The sequence below is a fragment of the Nicotiana sylvestris genome, chromosome 4, assembly GCF_000393655.2.
Source record: "Nicotiana sylvestris chromosome 4, ASM39365v2, whole genome shotgun sequence".
Lineage (NCBI taxonomy): Eukaryota > Viridiplantae > Streptophyta > Magnoliopsida > Solanales > Solanaceae > Nicotiana > Nicotiana sylvestris.
In genome coordinates, this window is record NC_091060.1 from 142,301,975 (window position 1) to 142,319,038 (window position 17,064).

The 17,064-nt window shown below is 37.1% G+C and overlaps 1 protein-coding gene across 1 annotated transcript; it reads left to right on the forward strand.

Annotated features, from left to right (window-relative positions):
• Positions 1-11,242: 11,242 nt before the first annotated feature.
• Positions 11,243-16,808, forward strand: LOC104217431 (serine hydroxymethyltransferase, mitochondrial-like). Its single transcript, XM_009767685.2, has 16 exons — positions 11,243-11,429; positions 11,525-11,575; positions 11,749-11,835; positions 12,141-12,262; positions 12,434-12,510; positions 12,645-12,769; positions 12,858-12,950; positions 13,542-13,634; positions 13,720-13,917; positions 14,777-14,881; positions 14,975-15,040; positions 15,150-15,227; positions 15,584-15,695; positions 15,955-16,065; positions 16,179-16,346; positions 16,638-16,808. Exons 1-15 carry the CDS (start codon positions 11,337-11,339, stop codon positions 16,325-16,327), a joined length of 1,560 nt encoding a protein of 519 aa, XP_009765987.1. The 5' UTR covers positions 11,243-11,336; the 3' UTR covers positions 16,328-16,346; positions 16,638-16,808.
• The last annotated feature ends 256 nt before the right edge of the window (positions 16,809-17,064 follow it).

The window sequence follows — 17,064 nt, forward strand, 5'->3', positions numbered from 1 at the left end:
GACTGTTGATACTTCCATTGTATTCCCTTATTCTCCAGGTGGGCTCCTGATTGCTGATACTTCAACTGCTCTTCCTTGTTCTCCAGGTGGACGCCTGATTGCTAATACTCCAACTACTCTTCCTTGTTTTCCAGGTGGATGCCTGATTGCTGGGGATAATACTACTGGGGAAGTCTCCTTTCTTCCCCTCCTTCAAATTCAATTTTTTCTTTTCAACACTGCTGGGGATAAAAGTGTTATCTTCTCGGGATAACGTTGTTGAGGATAACGCTGCTGGGGAATTTTATCCCTTCAAGTCGATGATTCATTCTTCTGGAAGCTGCTCGGGATGATAATGGCTTTTTGCTTTTCTGAGCACAAGTGTCATCCCTTTATTCTGTCTGCTTGGGGAATACTTCCTCCATTTAAACTTATTATGTTGGGGCAACACTGGTTCAAACACCACTTCCCTTGAGACTGGTGCTATCTTTATTCTTCCTCGAATGGGTACCTGACTTCCAGAAAATTTTCCAAATGAAAGGAAAATTTTCTGCCCCAGTTTGACAGTCTCCCTTATGGCATGCATTTCTGTTCATCAATGCCATTTCCTTTACCTGTTTCAAATCAAACAAAATTTGTTAGTTTAAAACGTGGTGGTTGGTTGTGATACTCCTACTGGGATGGCTTTTCCTTTTCTCCTTCCTTGCTCTGCGCTCCACAACTTGTTGGGGATGATATTATTTGCTGGGGATAATCCCTTTCTGCTGGGGATATCCCTCTTCTTTTGTGGCATAGCTCGGAAACTGGCATTTCCCCGACCTTTTAGTCTAGTATGAATTTCCCCAAATCATGCTCACTGCTCTCCTTGCTTTGTTCAACGGGCCTTGGCCTTGAGGTTTATAACCTTTGATTTCGGCAAGGGTATCCTTCTTGACACTTGTCAATCCTTTTCTCAATTCCCTTTTGCTGGGGATATCTTTTTTGACACTGGCCTCGCGTTTGTTCCTCGCTGACTATACCACTTGGATGTACTAGTCAGATCTTATCTTGCATAATTGGAAAGCTGATGGCATATTTTGAAGTCAATTCACACTTGTTTTGACCAGACAGACTCTATTGGGGAGTTTTTCTATGAAAGGAAAAGATGAAAAGGAACAGAATAAAGACAAAGGAAAAGGATGACTCTTTAACAAAAGAAACTATAAATAAAAACCTATCAAACGCAGACACCGACTCTAATGGTCATGACATGCACATGTGGCCTATCCTCTGCCATCAATCATCTTTCAAGACCTTCAATTGGCAATTCCCCATCTGATTCTTAATCTTATTCGACTTGTAGTGCCCGAAGGGTTTTCACTATCAAGTCTCTCTCATTTTGGTTTTTCTCTCAGCTTTCATCGCCTTATGGTGTCCGTGAAGATTTTCACCGATAAGACTCTCTCATTTGTATCACTTTCCAGTTGGGGATTTGGAGTGTTGCCAGTATGACTCTCTCTGTTGGAGATTAGAGTCCTTTCTGCTGTGGAACAGAATGTTATGTTCGCCGGTAAGACTCTCATTTGTCTGACTTGGCATCTTTTGCAGACTGGTCAGAAGGTCTTTCTTTGGACCGTAATGTGGGTTTTTGGACAGGCTAGAAAGAAAGGGTATTAAAGGCTAAAAAACAAATCAAATTTGGGGTTCAAAATTACAACCTTCGAAATCATATTTGTTTACAACAAACGCAACCCTTGACCCAGTTTCTTGCTTGGGGATTATTTACTTATTTTTTATTATTTTTATTACACCATGTACACTATGACCATTGTGGCCATTAAGCACCCTATGACCGAGCCGTGAAGCGCCTACGTATCCTCTTTGAGGAATCAGGTCAAACGTAGTTCCCAATTCCTCTTTTTTCATTTGACTTTCTTTTTTTTTGTTAGCATTTTTCCTCTTCTTCTTTTTTCGTTTTGTTGTTTTCTTTTCTTCTTTTTTTTTCTTTCTTTTTTTTTCTTCATGTTTTCATGCCATGCTCGCGTTTTCTAGTCGTTTTTTTTTACTGATTCCGAACGAGGGGTATGAAAGAAAAATAAGTAAGGCTCAAAAGGGGTAACGAAGGATAAAGTGTTTAGGTAGCAGAACAAAATGCCTTCGTCATTCCAGTCTTCAAAACATGCCAAATGCAAACAACACAACAAACAATAGATTTATAGTCTCTTCCGACGGTGCTGGGCTTGACAATTATGTTAAACATTTGCTTTTCCCTTTGTTATTTCTAAAACATCGTTGGGTGACACTCTCATTATCATGAATGACCCTCACGCCAATTTGGAGAATCTTGATTTTAACGGTTTTCTTTGTGTTTAAGTTGCCCCAATTCCACATGACTCGGGCTTCAAATAATCCCAAACCGTTCTTATTTCCTTTAAATGGTCTGATCGCCTTTACAGGGTTTTACGATTAACTTTTAAGGTTGGGACCAAACTGTGTGCGCATGTCATGTCACTAGAATCGGTACTGAACAAAAATGATAAAAGGACCAAACAAAGAGATGACTGGAAATAAAGAAAGACCGGATTTTGTATTAGACTACCGGTGAAATGGTTTAAATAACAAAACAAACAAAACAATCCAGAACAAAATCCTAAAACAAACTGGACAAGACAATATCCGACTTATAACCCTAATAATCCGAACAACATAAATGTCAACAAAATAAGCCACCACAAGCTTCTCTCTTGTTAACCAAGGAACAGAGCGTCCTTCCACTTTATCAAGACTGGCATCTTAGCCACTGAGCTTTGCATCGATACTGCCAAGACCATTACCAGCTTCAATATCATCAACATCCGTTGGCAAGTTCTCGAGGGGCTCGAGTGCACCATGTCACTGTTATTAATCACAACCCGCCCTTCTTGGATCATTTTCTCTACTTCCCTTCTCCAACTATGACAGCTCTCAATGTTGTGCCCTATGACATTGGAGTGGTAGGCGCATCGCGCTGCCGGATCAAAGCTCCTTGCAAGTGGATTTGGAGTACATGCGGGGAGTGGCTCAATAGAGCCAGCATGCTTTAGCCTTTCAAACAGACTTGCATAAGATACTCCGATAGGGGTGAGAGCCTTTCCTCGTTTCAGCAACCTTTCGTTCCTAAATGCTTGATTGGGCCGGAAACCTGATCCAGGGGGCTTCTGGTAGGCTTGTGAGGGTGGATAGGCCTTCTGTGGAGCTGGGTATTTGGAAAGTGAAGCCCGTCTTTGGGAATCTCGTGGAGAGAAGTAGCATTGGGGAAGGGAGTAGCGTGGACGAGTGATGGAGCTACTCGGGTAGCTAGGAAAGCTGTCATAAGTGGGCTGGGATGGAGAGTATGGGGGATGGGTAATGCCAGAGTTTGAAAAGCTTGGCGGTGGTGGGGGTGGTGCTTTCCCAGTTATCCATGCCTGATACATGTCTGCCACATGTTGTCTCAGCATTTTCACTTCTTCTACCAACCCGTTGTTCTGTTCGACCAATTGTTGTCGGTCATCAGTACCGACCCACCCTGTTCTGAGGTTCTGTGTCATTTGCTTTGCAGGGAGGAGTTACCACAACCAACCACTTTTCTATATATGAACACAGCAAAGGGAAGCCATCACGTTAGTGTCAGGGCATTTGACAGATAATCATATATTAGAGATGCATTGCACCTAAGCAGTTAAACCATTCTATCAGAGATGCGATGCACTTGCGCTTTCCTTTATTTTTCTTTCTTCCCTTTTTTTTTCTTTTTCAGTGGTGGTCGAATCTTATGGAGATTGCCTACGTATCATGACCCCGCATGAATCAGACCTTGCGTAGTTCGGACCAAATGAAAGGTAACAACAATGAGACACATTTTTTTTATCAATTTTCATAATAAAATAAACTGGGTTTCAAAGGTTGAAAGATGACCAACAAACTCAAAAATCAAACAACCCATATATTCTAGCCAAAAGATTTATAACCTCAAAACAAAAAGGCCAGCTTCCTTTTCCCGTTTGACAAATGCAACCAAACGGCTATTTTTGCAAATGTGCCCCCTTCCAAATCTCACATGAATTTTGAGGCCGGGGAGGATTATTTTGACATTTTACAAACTTGTCTGTTCTTTTACGAAAATAACCTTTTGACGATTGAAAGATACTCTAAGGCTATTTAGGCAAGAACGGTTTTAAGACGCGGCCGAAGCTGGCTCGACTTTATTTTGACCAAAAATTCAAATGGTATTCACCTAACCGCTGACTCTTTGTTTTTTTTTTTCAAATTACAATAAAAACCGGGTGTTGTAAACACGGCCCTTCAGCACCTCGGGGACGAAGATTTTTAAGGCTGTGTGGGTCAACTAGACCAAAAATCCTAAACATGACCCAAAAGGTGGCTGTTTATGCAAAGTCAGCCTTCCGGCGTCCCTTTCGGGAACATTCGGCTGTGTCTTGATAAAACAGCGTCACCCGACTTCTTTATGACAAAATTAAAATTTGACATGTTTTTTATTGACTATTTTTAGCAAAAGGGGAGGTTGGACACCACTAGACTTATTTATGACAAAATAAAAAATATTTGACACGTTTTTTATTTATTTTTTGGTTTTTGACTATTTTAGCAAAAAAGGGGGGTTGGACCCGATGAGGGTTGCCTACGTATCTCACATCCGGTGAGAATCAAACCCGCGTAGTTCGGGTAAATTAACCGAACTATTTTAAAACATGACTCTTTTCCATTTTTATTTTTGGCATTTCATAAGCGAATAAAACTATTTTTAGAAACAAGACTCTTTTTTTTCTTTTCAACAAATAGAATAGCCTATTTTTCCAAGCTAAAAATAATAGACCCTTTTTTTTCCTTTCCTTTTTCAACAAATAATGAAACAACTTATGTTTTTCAAACTAGAACAAAAACTTTTCTTATCCTTTTCTTTATCAACAACCAACTTTCCAAAAATAAAAGGCTCTTTTTCTATTTTCTTTGATTTTTTTTTTAGTAAAACAAAATAAAACATTTTCCTTTTTTTTCAAAATTCCGGCAGAGTTTCGCCAGTAATTGGTCATTGATTTTTTTTTTATTTCTAAGATAATTAATTAACTCCCTAACTGATATTTCTCTTCTTTTTTTTTTCAATTTTCTAACACTCCCGAGATTCAAAAACCGGTCAACATGCAAGTTCGAAACAAATATATGTACAGAGCAAGTAGGATGCATCAGAATGGTCTTTTCATTTCAGGTTGCTAGTCCTAGACGGACCCAACCCCTGTGTTGAGTCCCCTAAGTCAAATGCAACGTGATGCAAATAAGCGTTCCTACTAGGGATCCGGCATGAAGTCACGTTATTCTATATTCAAAACCTGGGTCAGTGTACTAGACTATGTACCCGAGCGGACAACTCGAGTCGAGGAGGGGGCAACTTACCGGGAACCAAAAGGCCATCCGGCTTCGTAACTTGTCCGACCTCTTTCTTATTTCAGGGTATGACACTAACAGAATAGGGAGTCTCAACCAGTAAGCACATCCCTGGAGGTGAAGAGAGAAGGGTGTCGGCACAGTTTATATATACAGTCAAATAATATCAAAGCGGTAAAAGCAGCACTTAGCACATTAGGCTCAAACATGTAAAAATCAGATAAAGCCAAATATAACAATTTATCTAAGCTCGAATTTCTAACCCTGAACCAGTGGCTCTGGGTTTAAGTTGTTCCCCAGCAGAGTCGCCAGAGCTGTCACACCTCCTTTTTCCGCCCTCGCGGGGGTACAGGAGTTTTTTCCAATTAAAGGACAGTCGAAACGGGATTTATTTCTTTATTTCAGAGTCGCCACTTGGGAGATTTAGGGTGTCCCAAGTCACCTATTTTAATCCCGAATCGAGGAAAAGAATGACTCTGTATTACAGTCTGCGCACCAGAAATCCGGATAAGGAATTCTGTTAACCCGGGAGAAGGTGTTAGGCATTCCCGAGTTCCGTGGTTCTAGCACGGTCGCTTAACTGTTATATTCGGCTTGATTATCTAATATAATACGTATTATAAACTTATGTGCAAATTTTATTCCTTAGCCGCTTTTATTATTCTTTTTATTTATTGTTATTATTTTACGAAAAATTGCAACATTGTGAAAACGTATTTCAAATCACGTCGCAATCAATTGCACCCGTGGTTATCGACACATTTCGACTCCGTTGAGATTTAGATTTGGGTTACATAAATGCACACCCGTATTTAAGGAAATAACATTATTAAATACGCGCCTAGAGCGACTAGCGTGTCATTATTTTGGGTAGGGCCGTGAAATTTGCTAAAACGGCTCCTCCCTAATTCTAAGCAATTAACTGTACATTTATTGAGGGCCCCGAAATCTATACATTTCATTAAGCGAGGCTCATCTCATTTATTTTAAATGGACAAATCTTAAAGCGACTACATTTTTTCTATAAAAATTAGTCTCTAAAATAAAGAAAGAAAAATCCTAATTAATTACTAGCTTTTATAATTTTAAGAAAACATGACATGCTAATTGCTTGGTTAATACAAATATTGATAAAAAAAAGAATTTTACTCTTAATTTCGAAATTATAAAAAATAAAAATTCAACAACTAATATTCAAAATAAACAAATATAGCTAGATTAAAACTCAGCATTGTTATTTTTTTAAAAAAAATTATTGAGATTAATTATTCACAATCATTTGAAACTAGATTTAACCATAATTACTAAAGCTTATTAGAAAGTTTATTAGACTTAAACGTTCTTCTAATCTTGCTTAAGCTCAAGTCATGCCTTAATGCCTAATTTACGATGTTTAATTTAAATTCATGTTTTAACTAAATTTAGCTACTTGTTCATGATCAACCTACAATCTTGAAGTCTTCATAGCTAGTGAATTAACCTGTTTTGCCGAACTGATTTATTACAGACTAACTTATGATATTATTTTCTTATTCCAGCTATTATTTAGTAATTCATGAAATAGCTTAAATACAATCACCAAAAGAAACAAAGAAAAAAAAACGAAATTAAAACTTCAAATTTTCATTCTTCATATGTATTCATGCTTCATATTTCGGATTACAATAACCAGCTTTTCAGTTGTGTACCTGATATTGGAAGCAAAAGAAAATGAATATGAGAATCAGCAGCAGCAGTAAAATCAGTACAACACAGCAACAATAGCCCAGCAACAGTAACAACCCAGTAACGGACCGGTGGAGTAGTAATCCCAAAAAAACAAAAAGCAAAAGCTTCCAGCTTTGATGAAACAACAATTAATTCTGATTTCAAACAACAAAAGAAAGCAGAATATTTTTTTAGTTTTTTTTTATTTGAAAGCTTAAATATTTTTCGGAATTTTCTATCTCTTAAATGTTCAGCCCTTTTCTCTCTCTTATTTTCAGATTTGTTTCTCTCTCTCGTATCTGTGTATTTTTCTCTATCTCTCTCTATTTTTTCAAGACTTCACATATATAACTCATCCCATAAACCTTTCAATTAATTAAAATCAATACTTTTTCTCTACCCAACCCATTATCTTCCCACTCATCCCCATTACATTAAATAAACATATCACACCACCCCATTTCATTTTGTCCCCCATGCTTCATTTAAAATAATGCAAGATTCCCCTTTAAATTAAATCTTGTCCCCCCTTTATATTAAATAATCATATCACAACCCACCCCATTTCATTTTGTCCCCCATGCTTCAAATAAACAATTACAAAATGTACAATTCCTAAACTACCCCTTCCGACCTTACTGAAATTACCAAACTACCCCTGAACGTATTACAAATTTACCAAACTACCCATCAGCTATAACACATCAATTAATCAAACTTAACCAAAATATAGACAATATGATCAATTTCTAACAATGTTCAAACAACAATATGAACACGGATGAACATCATAACAACAATATCACATGAACATGATTTTAACAATATTTCAACAACAAATCACATGAACACAAATTGAACAACCAAGAACAACTAAAATTTGATTGAATAATATTTTTAGCAACAACAAACCTATTTTTCGGATTTAAACAACAACAACAATCAAACAAGTATATTTAGATTCCTAAATTCAATAATATTGAACTTAAAATCAACTCTAACAACATTACAACAAACAATTCTTATATTAAACTTTAAACAAGATTATGAGAACAATTCAAGAAATAATCATAAATGGTAAACAAGAAATCAAACTATACAAAATTCGGATTCAAGATCATCCAAACATGAACATGAATGAATCTATTTTAACACAACAAACATGACGGATTAAACGATTAAATCAATATATTCCTTTAACACAACTAAATTCTTTAAACAAATAACAAGATCGACGAAGAAACAATTATGAACTTAAACTTGAACTTAACAATACTAACAATTTCTAACAATACATAAACACATGAAACAAATTGAAGAAATAGTTAATTAAATTTCAATTTGAATCTAACAAACAACAAACTAACAAATATTCACTTAAACAATAATACAAACATGAAATGAATATGAAAACAACTAATTAAACTTCTATTTTGAAATCTGAAAATTAATTTTAACAAAGCACATGAACATGAACAAACTAGAAAAATAATTTCAACGATGAACAACGAACAAAACAAGAATTGAATTCTTTAACGATTTTGGATCCGGAAAATATCAAACAAAAATATGGACAAAAATAAAACTCAAAAACAACTAACCGGAGATGAATCAATGACGAACTTTGATTGTAAACAAATCTGTCCGAGCCTCGACCAAAGCTCGAACGAAGGACGACGAAGACGAAGAAGAAGTAGAAGCAGCGGCGGAGGAAGGAGGAGCAGCGGCAACATCCGTTCGGAGCAGCCATGGCTGCTCGTCGCAGTTGGACACGGGCAGCACAGGAGCAGCTGGTCGACCATGGCAGCAGCTCGACGTGCTCTGAAGGAGGAAGAAGCAGCGTCGCGGCAGCTGGGAGGAGGAAGGGAAGCCGCAACGATGGGGTTCCTCCTTCGTTGGTCGAGGGTTTTTCCGGCGTGACTGGGGTTGTCGACGGACAGTAGCAGCTGGAGCGAGGTGGAGGAGTCGATGGATGTTGGACGAAGAAGAAGAAATAAAGAAGGTGTTCGGCGAAGGGGTCATCGCTTGGTTTGAAGGAGACGGAGGCAACGGGGTCGTAGCAACCATGAATGGCTACTGCGTGCACTGTGTGTGTGCAGTGAGGGTGAGGAGGATGGAGGGGCAGCCATTGATGTGTGCTTGAGGAGGCTTGAGGAAGAAGAAGAAGAAGATAGGAGGGGGCGGATGGTTTAGGTCTTTTAGGGATTTTGTCTTCTTTTTGTTTTGTTTTTTGTTTTGTAAAATGTAAGACAAAGGGGTTTGGGTCTTTTGAGTTATGGACTGGGTCGACCCAGTTCGAAATGGAAGGGAAGATTGGACCATTTTTCGGGCCTGTGGCTTGAAATCGAAGAAGAGGCCCAATTCCGACTTTCTTTATATTTTTGTTTTCTTTTTTCTTCTTTTATTTTTCTAAAACTAAATTATAAAAATACTTAAACTATTATTAAGAACTAAATTAAGTTATAAAAGCGCAAATTAACTCCCAATAACAATTAACGCACAATTAAGTAATAATTAAGCATAAAATTGTATATTTGGACATTAAATGCTAAAAATGCAAACGATGCCTATTTTTGTAATTTTTATTTTTTTGTAAAACAAATTTAATTACTAACAATTGTAGAATTAAATCCTACATGCAAAATGCGACATATTTTTGTATTTTTTATTAATTTAGCAAATAAACATGCACAAACAAATACAAATAATTATTCAAAATATCACAAAAATGGCACACCAAGAAAAAATTATTTTATTTTTGAATTTTTTGGGAGTAATTCTCATATAGGGCAAAAATCACGTGCTTACAACAGGTAAACAATATTTGAAAGTAAAGGGGTATATTTAGCCGTTTGCCGTAGTCTAAATGACACCTATGCTTGTGTCACTTTGTCATCCCGGTCCTTGTATTTAATGAAGTTTCATCCAGACACCTGAACTTAGTCAAAATATGTATTTAAACCCCTTCGGCATTATGTGTTGGTCACTCGCCTGACATGGAGGACATATCATGTCCACATCAGATAAATCAATGCCACATCTTTATTTATTTAAAAATTAATTTTTAATAATATTTCAAATCCATCACCATCTTCCTATGCTGCCGGCGACCCTTATCACCGGAAAACAACTGGAAAATTGAAGTTGCCTCCACCGTTTTGCTCTCTTTCCTCCTTTCTGAGCACAATCTTAAACCCCAATTCATATACATAAAATTCTTCAATTTTGAAAAAAAAAATTATCTTGCAACAACGAGCAACGTACCATCCACAAAAACAAAGGACTTAGAATTTACAGAGACGCAAGTGTAATCTTGATTTACAGAGACACAAAAAGGGAAAACAACTAACAAGCAGTGTACCATCACTGAAAAATAAAGGACTACATCGTTGGAAGTATTACACTGCCGACCACCAAAAAGCAAAACCAGATTGTTGGAAATTAATCATTAGCAGACTCCACCACATATTTCTTCACTCACCAGACTCCTTCGGAAAACCTATGATCACAATGGACTGCTGAACACGAAAATTACTTGGCCATAACTTCTTGATATCTTTAAAAACTTTAACCCGATTAACAGATCTGTTTATTTAGATTCCCTAAAAGAAAATTCTTCTCTTTTTTATACTATTAATTTTGTTGCTATATTACTTGGCTACCACCTGTTTACTTTGTTGTAAACAAGAGAGAGGGGGAGAAGAAGAGGGGGGGGGGAATAAGGACGAAGGGTTGGGAAATGGGTAGAGTACTTGGTTGAGAAATTAATTTATTCCTTTTCTTTTTTTATGGTTATTCTTTATTATTTTTAATATTTTTAAATCAAAATAAATATATCCATTTTCATTTTTAGAGCGTGTAATCACTCGTTTTTCTGACTCAGCAAAATGAATAACACGTAAGTTCAGTCAACGGTTAGAGAGATTTAAAATATATATTTTGACTGAGTTTAAGTATCTGGATGAAACTTCATTGAATACAGGGACCGAAATAATAAAGTGACATAAGTATGCCATTTAGACTATTCTGCCTTATTATTACAACCACCAAATATTGAAGTGCCACCTTGTTTAAAAATGCAAAGCAAACTCACCAAATCACTAAGCAGTGTCACGATCTTCAACCACCCAAATACCCCCCCCCCCCAAAATCCCCCAGGCACGGCCCTAACACACCAACCCAAAAATCAAAACGAAAAAGCTCGCATCTCTCGTAGAGCGGAAAGGGCCAAATTACAGAGTTAAAAAAAAATGGCAATGGCTATGGCTCTTCGTAAACTCTCTTGTGCTTCCTCCATTAAGCTTCTTCGTCCTCTTTCCAATGGCTCTTCCCTCTATTACATGGTGGAGTGTATACGTCCATTAATATTTTGTTATTGATTTCCAAAGCTGGTGATATTCATTTTGCTTTTTTTTTTTTTAATTTTTTTCTACAACAGTCATCTTTCCCTAATCAAGCAATTCGTGAAAGGGAGGATCCGCGTGTTACGGTTAGTAAATCGAATCATAATACATATCCGCCTTTTCATTTTCAAATGCGTTGTCTTTTTTTCTTTTGTTATGGATCTTTGATTTTTGTAAGTTTCGAATGTTAGTAACAATCTGTCTCTTCAATAAATATGTTGTGCTTTTGATGTTTGCTAATGGTTATTTGGTTAAGCAGTGGATAAAGCAGCTGAATGCGCCACTTGAGGATATCGATCCAGAGATCGCCGACATCATTGAGCATGAGAAAGCTAGACAATGGAAGGTTCGTAATCGTATTTGTGTATATGTTATCACTAATTGTTTCCTCCTATAATGGAAGAAAATCTTAAACTAGTACTTAAAAATTAGTTTAGTAGAGAAAACGTGAAAATAAATTTGTTTAAAAGTTGATTAGCTTAACGAATTTGAATTTTGAAAGTTATATAGAAATAGAATTGTGTGTAAGATTTTGTTAAGTCTCAAAAGGGGAAATATGTCATATAAATTGGAATGAAAAGAGTACTTTTTACAAGTACCTGTTTATGTTAAAAGCTTGTTTTCTTATATGTATGAACAATGAATTTGTAGGGTCTTGAGCTTATCCCTTCAGAGAATTTTACATCATTGTCTGTGATGCAAGCAGTTGGATCAGTAATGACCAACAAATACAGTGAAGGGTATCCTGGTGCTAGATACTATGGAGGAAATGAGTACGTTCAAATTGCTTTCATTCTCTGATTGAGTTGAAGTAATCTAAGTTGTTGTGACATTGATAAAATTGTTTCTGGCTGACCAACAAGTTCTGCTCATTCTGGCTATCATTTGTTGCTAACCGAATATCATTGGGAAGAGTTACCAAGTATCCTTATTGTCCTACACAGGTACATTGACATGGCAGAGAGATTGTGTCAAAAACGTGCATTAGAAGTTTTTAACTTGGATCCCACCAGATGGGGAGGTAACTACACCGTGCAGAATACTTCATTCTGAGTGGATCATTAGATGTGAACAGAACCTATTATGGTTCTATTCTTGATCTATAAGTTTTTGATAATAGTTTTTATGCTAAATATTTGATGAATTTTGCTGCAGTCAACGTTCAGTCGTTGTCTGGATCCCCTTCAAACTTTCAAGTGTACACTGCTTTATTAAAGCCTCATGAGAGAATTATGGCACTCGATCTTCCTCATGGGGGACATCTGTCACATGGTTATCAGGTTCTGTTCTCTTGAATTAGTATCTCTGAGTATTTCGCTGTCATCTTTATTTCCCTGCAATGTCCTTATTTCTGCTTATGCTACGCAGACTGACACAAAGAAAATTTCTGCTGTGTCTATCTTTTTCGAGACCATGCCATACAGATTGGATGAGAGCACAGGTTATATTGATTATGATCAGGTAACCTGCTACTTGTCTGCTTAATTGGGAATGATTTAGGTTACAAGCAATTCTTTTTCTTGTGTCTCGCTGCACCTTTTTGGTGACTTATGAATTACTAGTTTCAGTAGTCATCGACTCAAAAAATATATAAAAGTCAAAAGTATCTTTTGTCATTCCTGTGTAATTGGCTACATGCACTGATTTCTTGGTTGCAACATCATAGAATTTGCAAACAATAGAATATCACTTTCGGGTTAAATTGTTCCTACTTCATATGCTTTGGCATTTTTTGCAATATCAGTGTCCACATGGCGCAGACTCTATTATAGCTTCTAAGCATATTCAAAAAACAATATTGGGGAAATGAGATAGGTAAGTTCTTGCTGTTTTGGCTCGAAAGTGTAGGCTGTTGAGCTAGGAATACTGTAGGAACAGGTGCCTTCATACTACAGATGTTTATGCTAGTCTTGTCTGGGGAAAAAAGAACATGTGTTAGTGTTTACAAATCTAAGCTGCTACCTTGATTCCTTTCCCTCTTTTTGTCTTCCCCGGGGCTTTTAGTCTCGTTATTTTCTTCAACTTACTGTTGTTTAATTTCCATTTCCCTAGCTGGAGAAAAGTGCAGTGCTCTTTCGACCAAAGTTAATTGTTGCTGGTGCAAGTGCTTATGCTCGCTTATATGATTATGCACGTATCCGCAAGGTAAGCTAATAAACCTTTTGGTGCCTTTTCCCACTACTATATTTTCCAACTTTTTTAAGATAGCTCTATTTTGAGTGATTGACAGGTATGTGACAAGCAAAAAGCTGTTCTCTTGGCGGACATGGCACATATTAGTGGCTTGGTTGCTGCTGGAGTCATTCCTTCTCCTTTTGAGTATGCAGATGTTGTTACTACCACAACTCACAAGTCACTTCGTGGTCCACGTGGGGCAATGATCTTTTTCAGAAAAGGGCTGAAGGAGATAAACAAACAAGGAAAAGAAGTGAGTTTGACCTGAAGTTAAATAGCATGCCGAACTTAGTAACGATACTCTTTGGAACTGAAATCTAGGAAGTGACAATTTGTAGTTGGTCCGTTCTTGTAACTTGTTTGTTTACTTCTCCTGTTACCATGTCCAGCACACTAACCTTTAGCTTATGTAATGAGTTCCACCAACCTCTTTTTTTTTTTTTTTTTTTTTTTTTGATAAGGTAAGATTTTATTAATACGCAACAACAACAAAAAACCCAGTGCAATCCTACACAGTGGGGTCTGGGGAGGGTAATGTGTACGGAGACCTTACCCCTACCTTATGAAGGAAGAGAGGCATTTTATTAATATGCAGTATCAAGAAAATACAATGGGCTCCACCAATCTCGGTTGGCCTCAATCCACAGATTCTTGACCTCGTAAATCTACCCCCTTTGACACACCATAAACTCATGTACCTCCATTAACCCGCTACTACCTTGTTCCCTATACTGTCAAAAGACCATCTGCAACTGCTACATCATAATGGGCTATAGTGCAAGGTGGTTTTGAGTGTTTGTGGAGGGTATAAACAGTTTTCAAGGTTTAAGTGTTTTAAGGAGCTAAGCTGGGGATAGCCAATGGGTCAAAGGGCATAAGACACTTGTTGGGGTCTCAAAGATTGGTTTAATTTTTCTGTGCTTGCTTAAATTGGCTTTTTTCAAATGAATCAAAGGTCAAACCCTTAATCTCTATCCTTTAAGAATATAAAATCGGAGCTAACACAAAAGATTGGACGATTGAAATATGATAGCGATTTATATCTCATTTTCTTTGAATGAATAAGAGATAAACTGTAATGAGATAGTAATAGTCCGAGCGTCATTCTGCAGGTGATGTATGACTATGAAGATAAAATCAACCAAGCCGTTTTTCCCGGACTTCAAGGAGGTCCCCACAATCACACAATTTCTGGCTTAGCCGTTGCTCTGAAACAAGTAAGTAATTCGTCTTCTGTGTTTGTTTCCTATGTTCACATGTTTTCCTTACTAGGCGTAATTGTATATAACATCTCTTTGTATGTTATCTAGGTCATGACACCGGAATACAAGGCATACCAAGAGCAAGTTCTTAGCAATTGCTCCAAGTTTGCTGAGGTACTGCGTCCTTACTCATATAGCTTAGTGTATGATCGTTTCTTCTGGAGAGGGAGGTTATTTGATGCTTTTGTTGCATGTCTTTATTTCTCATTATAATATTTTGCAGAGTTTGCTGGCGAACGGATATGATCTTGTGTCTGGTGGAACTGAGAATCATCTGGTTTTAGTAAACTTAAGAAATAAGGTACATGAATAATCTATTTACCTTTGATCATTTTGAACTGATTTTGAGAGCTTACTGTCCTGTAATTTAAATTGTGGATATTTTTGCCAACAGAGACCTCAAAGAATGTAGGTACTTTTTTTTGAGAGCTGTGTATATTTGCAAAATCTTCACTAAAGAAACTGGTCACAGATAGATAAATTTGTGCATTTCAATTTGGAAGTCCAACCCTGATATCTAACATGGGAGCCACCTCTAGTACAATTGACCAGCCTCGAATACGCCAATGGAGAACTTCTCCTGATATGTGCCTGTCATTACATTATTTATGATTTGTCACCGGCTGACATGGTCCATTTGGTAAATATCTTCTTCAGGGTATTGATGGCTCTAGGGTTGAGAAGGTTTTAGAGTCTGTGCATATTGCAGCCAATAAAAACACTGTGCCCGGTGATGTATCCGCCATGGTGCCTGGTGGCATTCGCATGGGTAAAGAACTTATTTTTCCCTATTTATGATTGCTTACATAGCTGGAAAATTTTGTTTTCGGCATCTCATGAATTAACGGAAAACCTTTTAATATTCTTTTGGCTATATCTTTGTATTAACTAATTATTCTTGTAATGTGAAATTAAAAGCACTAATTAAAATGAGTAAATAGAACAGAAAATTATCCCCATTATAGGGTGACATACATGTAGCAGCAATTATGTCAAGTCAATTTACCCCTTGTCATGCTGCGATCCAGGAACCCCAGCTCTGACTTCTAGAGGATTTATTGAGGAGGATTTTGTGAAAGTGGCTGAATTTTTTGATGCTGCTGTGAAGTTGGCCCTTAAGGTCAAGGCTGAGACCCAAGGTTTGGTGATTTTCATCTTGTGAATTTCGGAATACATCAGTTCCCCTTATCATACAATAAATTTTAAAATTTTCACAATGTGATTTACGAACATTGGTTCCTGATAAGCGTAGGAACAAAGTTGAAGGACTTTGTGGCGACTTTGAGTTCAGACTCCAAAATTCAATCTGAGATTGCCAGGCTAAGGCAGGACGTTGAGGACTATGCAAAACAATTTCCTACTATTGGTTTCGAGAAAGAAACAATGAAATACAAGGATTGAGCTGGGATCTAGTATTGAGGTACTTCTGTTGTCCTACTTTACTCCCCAAAACAGGAGTTTCTGTTGTCTATTTCTGTTTATACCACAATGTAAAATCACGTATTCAAAACATTGGGTCGATTTACTTATCCAAAAGAATGTGAGGGTTCCTTTTTCTCACATTCTGGAATTTTGCTTTCACTGGCTCCTTTCTAACTGTTTATATGCCGCATGATTTTCTCGAAGAATATATCATGTGCTAGATGATTGCCTTTTTAGTTCAAATTTCTTGCTTTTCCTTGGCCCCTTATTAGTCTTATTCTGCTATCAGATTGAGTCGGAAGGCATTTTTCTCCAATGAAGTTAGAACTTTGTCTTTAGAAGTCTTCTGGAAGTCAACTGCAGACGAGGAAAAGAGTTACACGGATCACATTTGTATAATTTTCTAAATCAAAGTCATGATCAGATGTAATTTTCAAGCTGTAAAACAACTGTTCCAAAATTCAATTTGTCTCATTCTTGGTTTAGTGAAGGACGAGAAAGCTAAGATGGTTTAGAGAAAGCCCTTTTTGGAACACTCGCAAATGCATCGAGGAATAAGATGGTGAAATGTTGTAAAAATAGCACGGTATAGCCAGTTTTCGGACTGGTAATTCAAAAATAGCCAGCGTTTACGAAGTCAATGAAAAATAGCCACTATTTTGCTGCAACAGAGACCGGTCCAGCATAATATACTGGAGTTCGGTGCACCTGTGTAT

Coding starts and splice junctions, on each gene's coding strand:
- LOC104217431 (XM_009767685.2), top strand. CDS start 11,337: ATGGCAATGGCTATGGCTCTTCGTAAACTCTCTTGTGCTTCCTCCATT. Junction 13,918..14,776: donor TAAACAAACAAGGAAAAGAA/GTGAGTTTGACC, acceptor GTCATTCTGCAG/GTGATGTATGACTATGAAGA. Junction 15,696..15,954: donor GCCTGGTGGCATTCGCATGG/GTAAAGAACTTA, acceptor GCTGCGATCCAG/GAACCCCAGCTCTGACTTCT.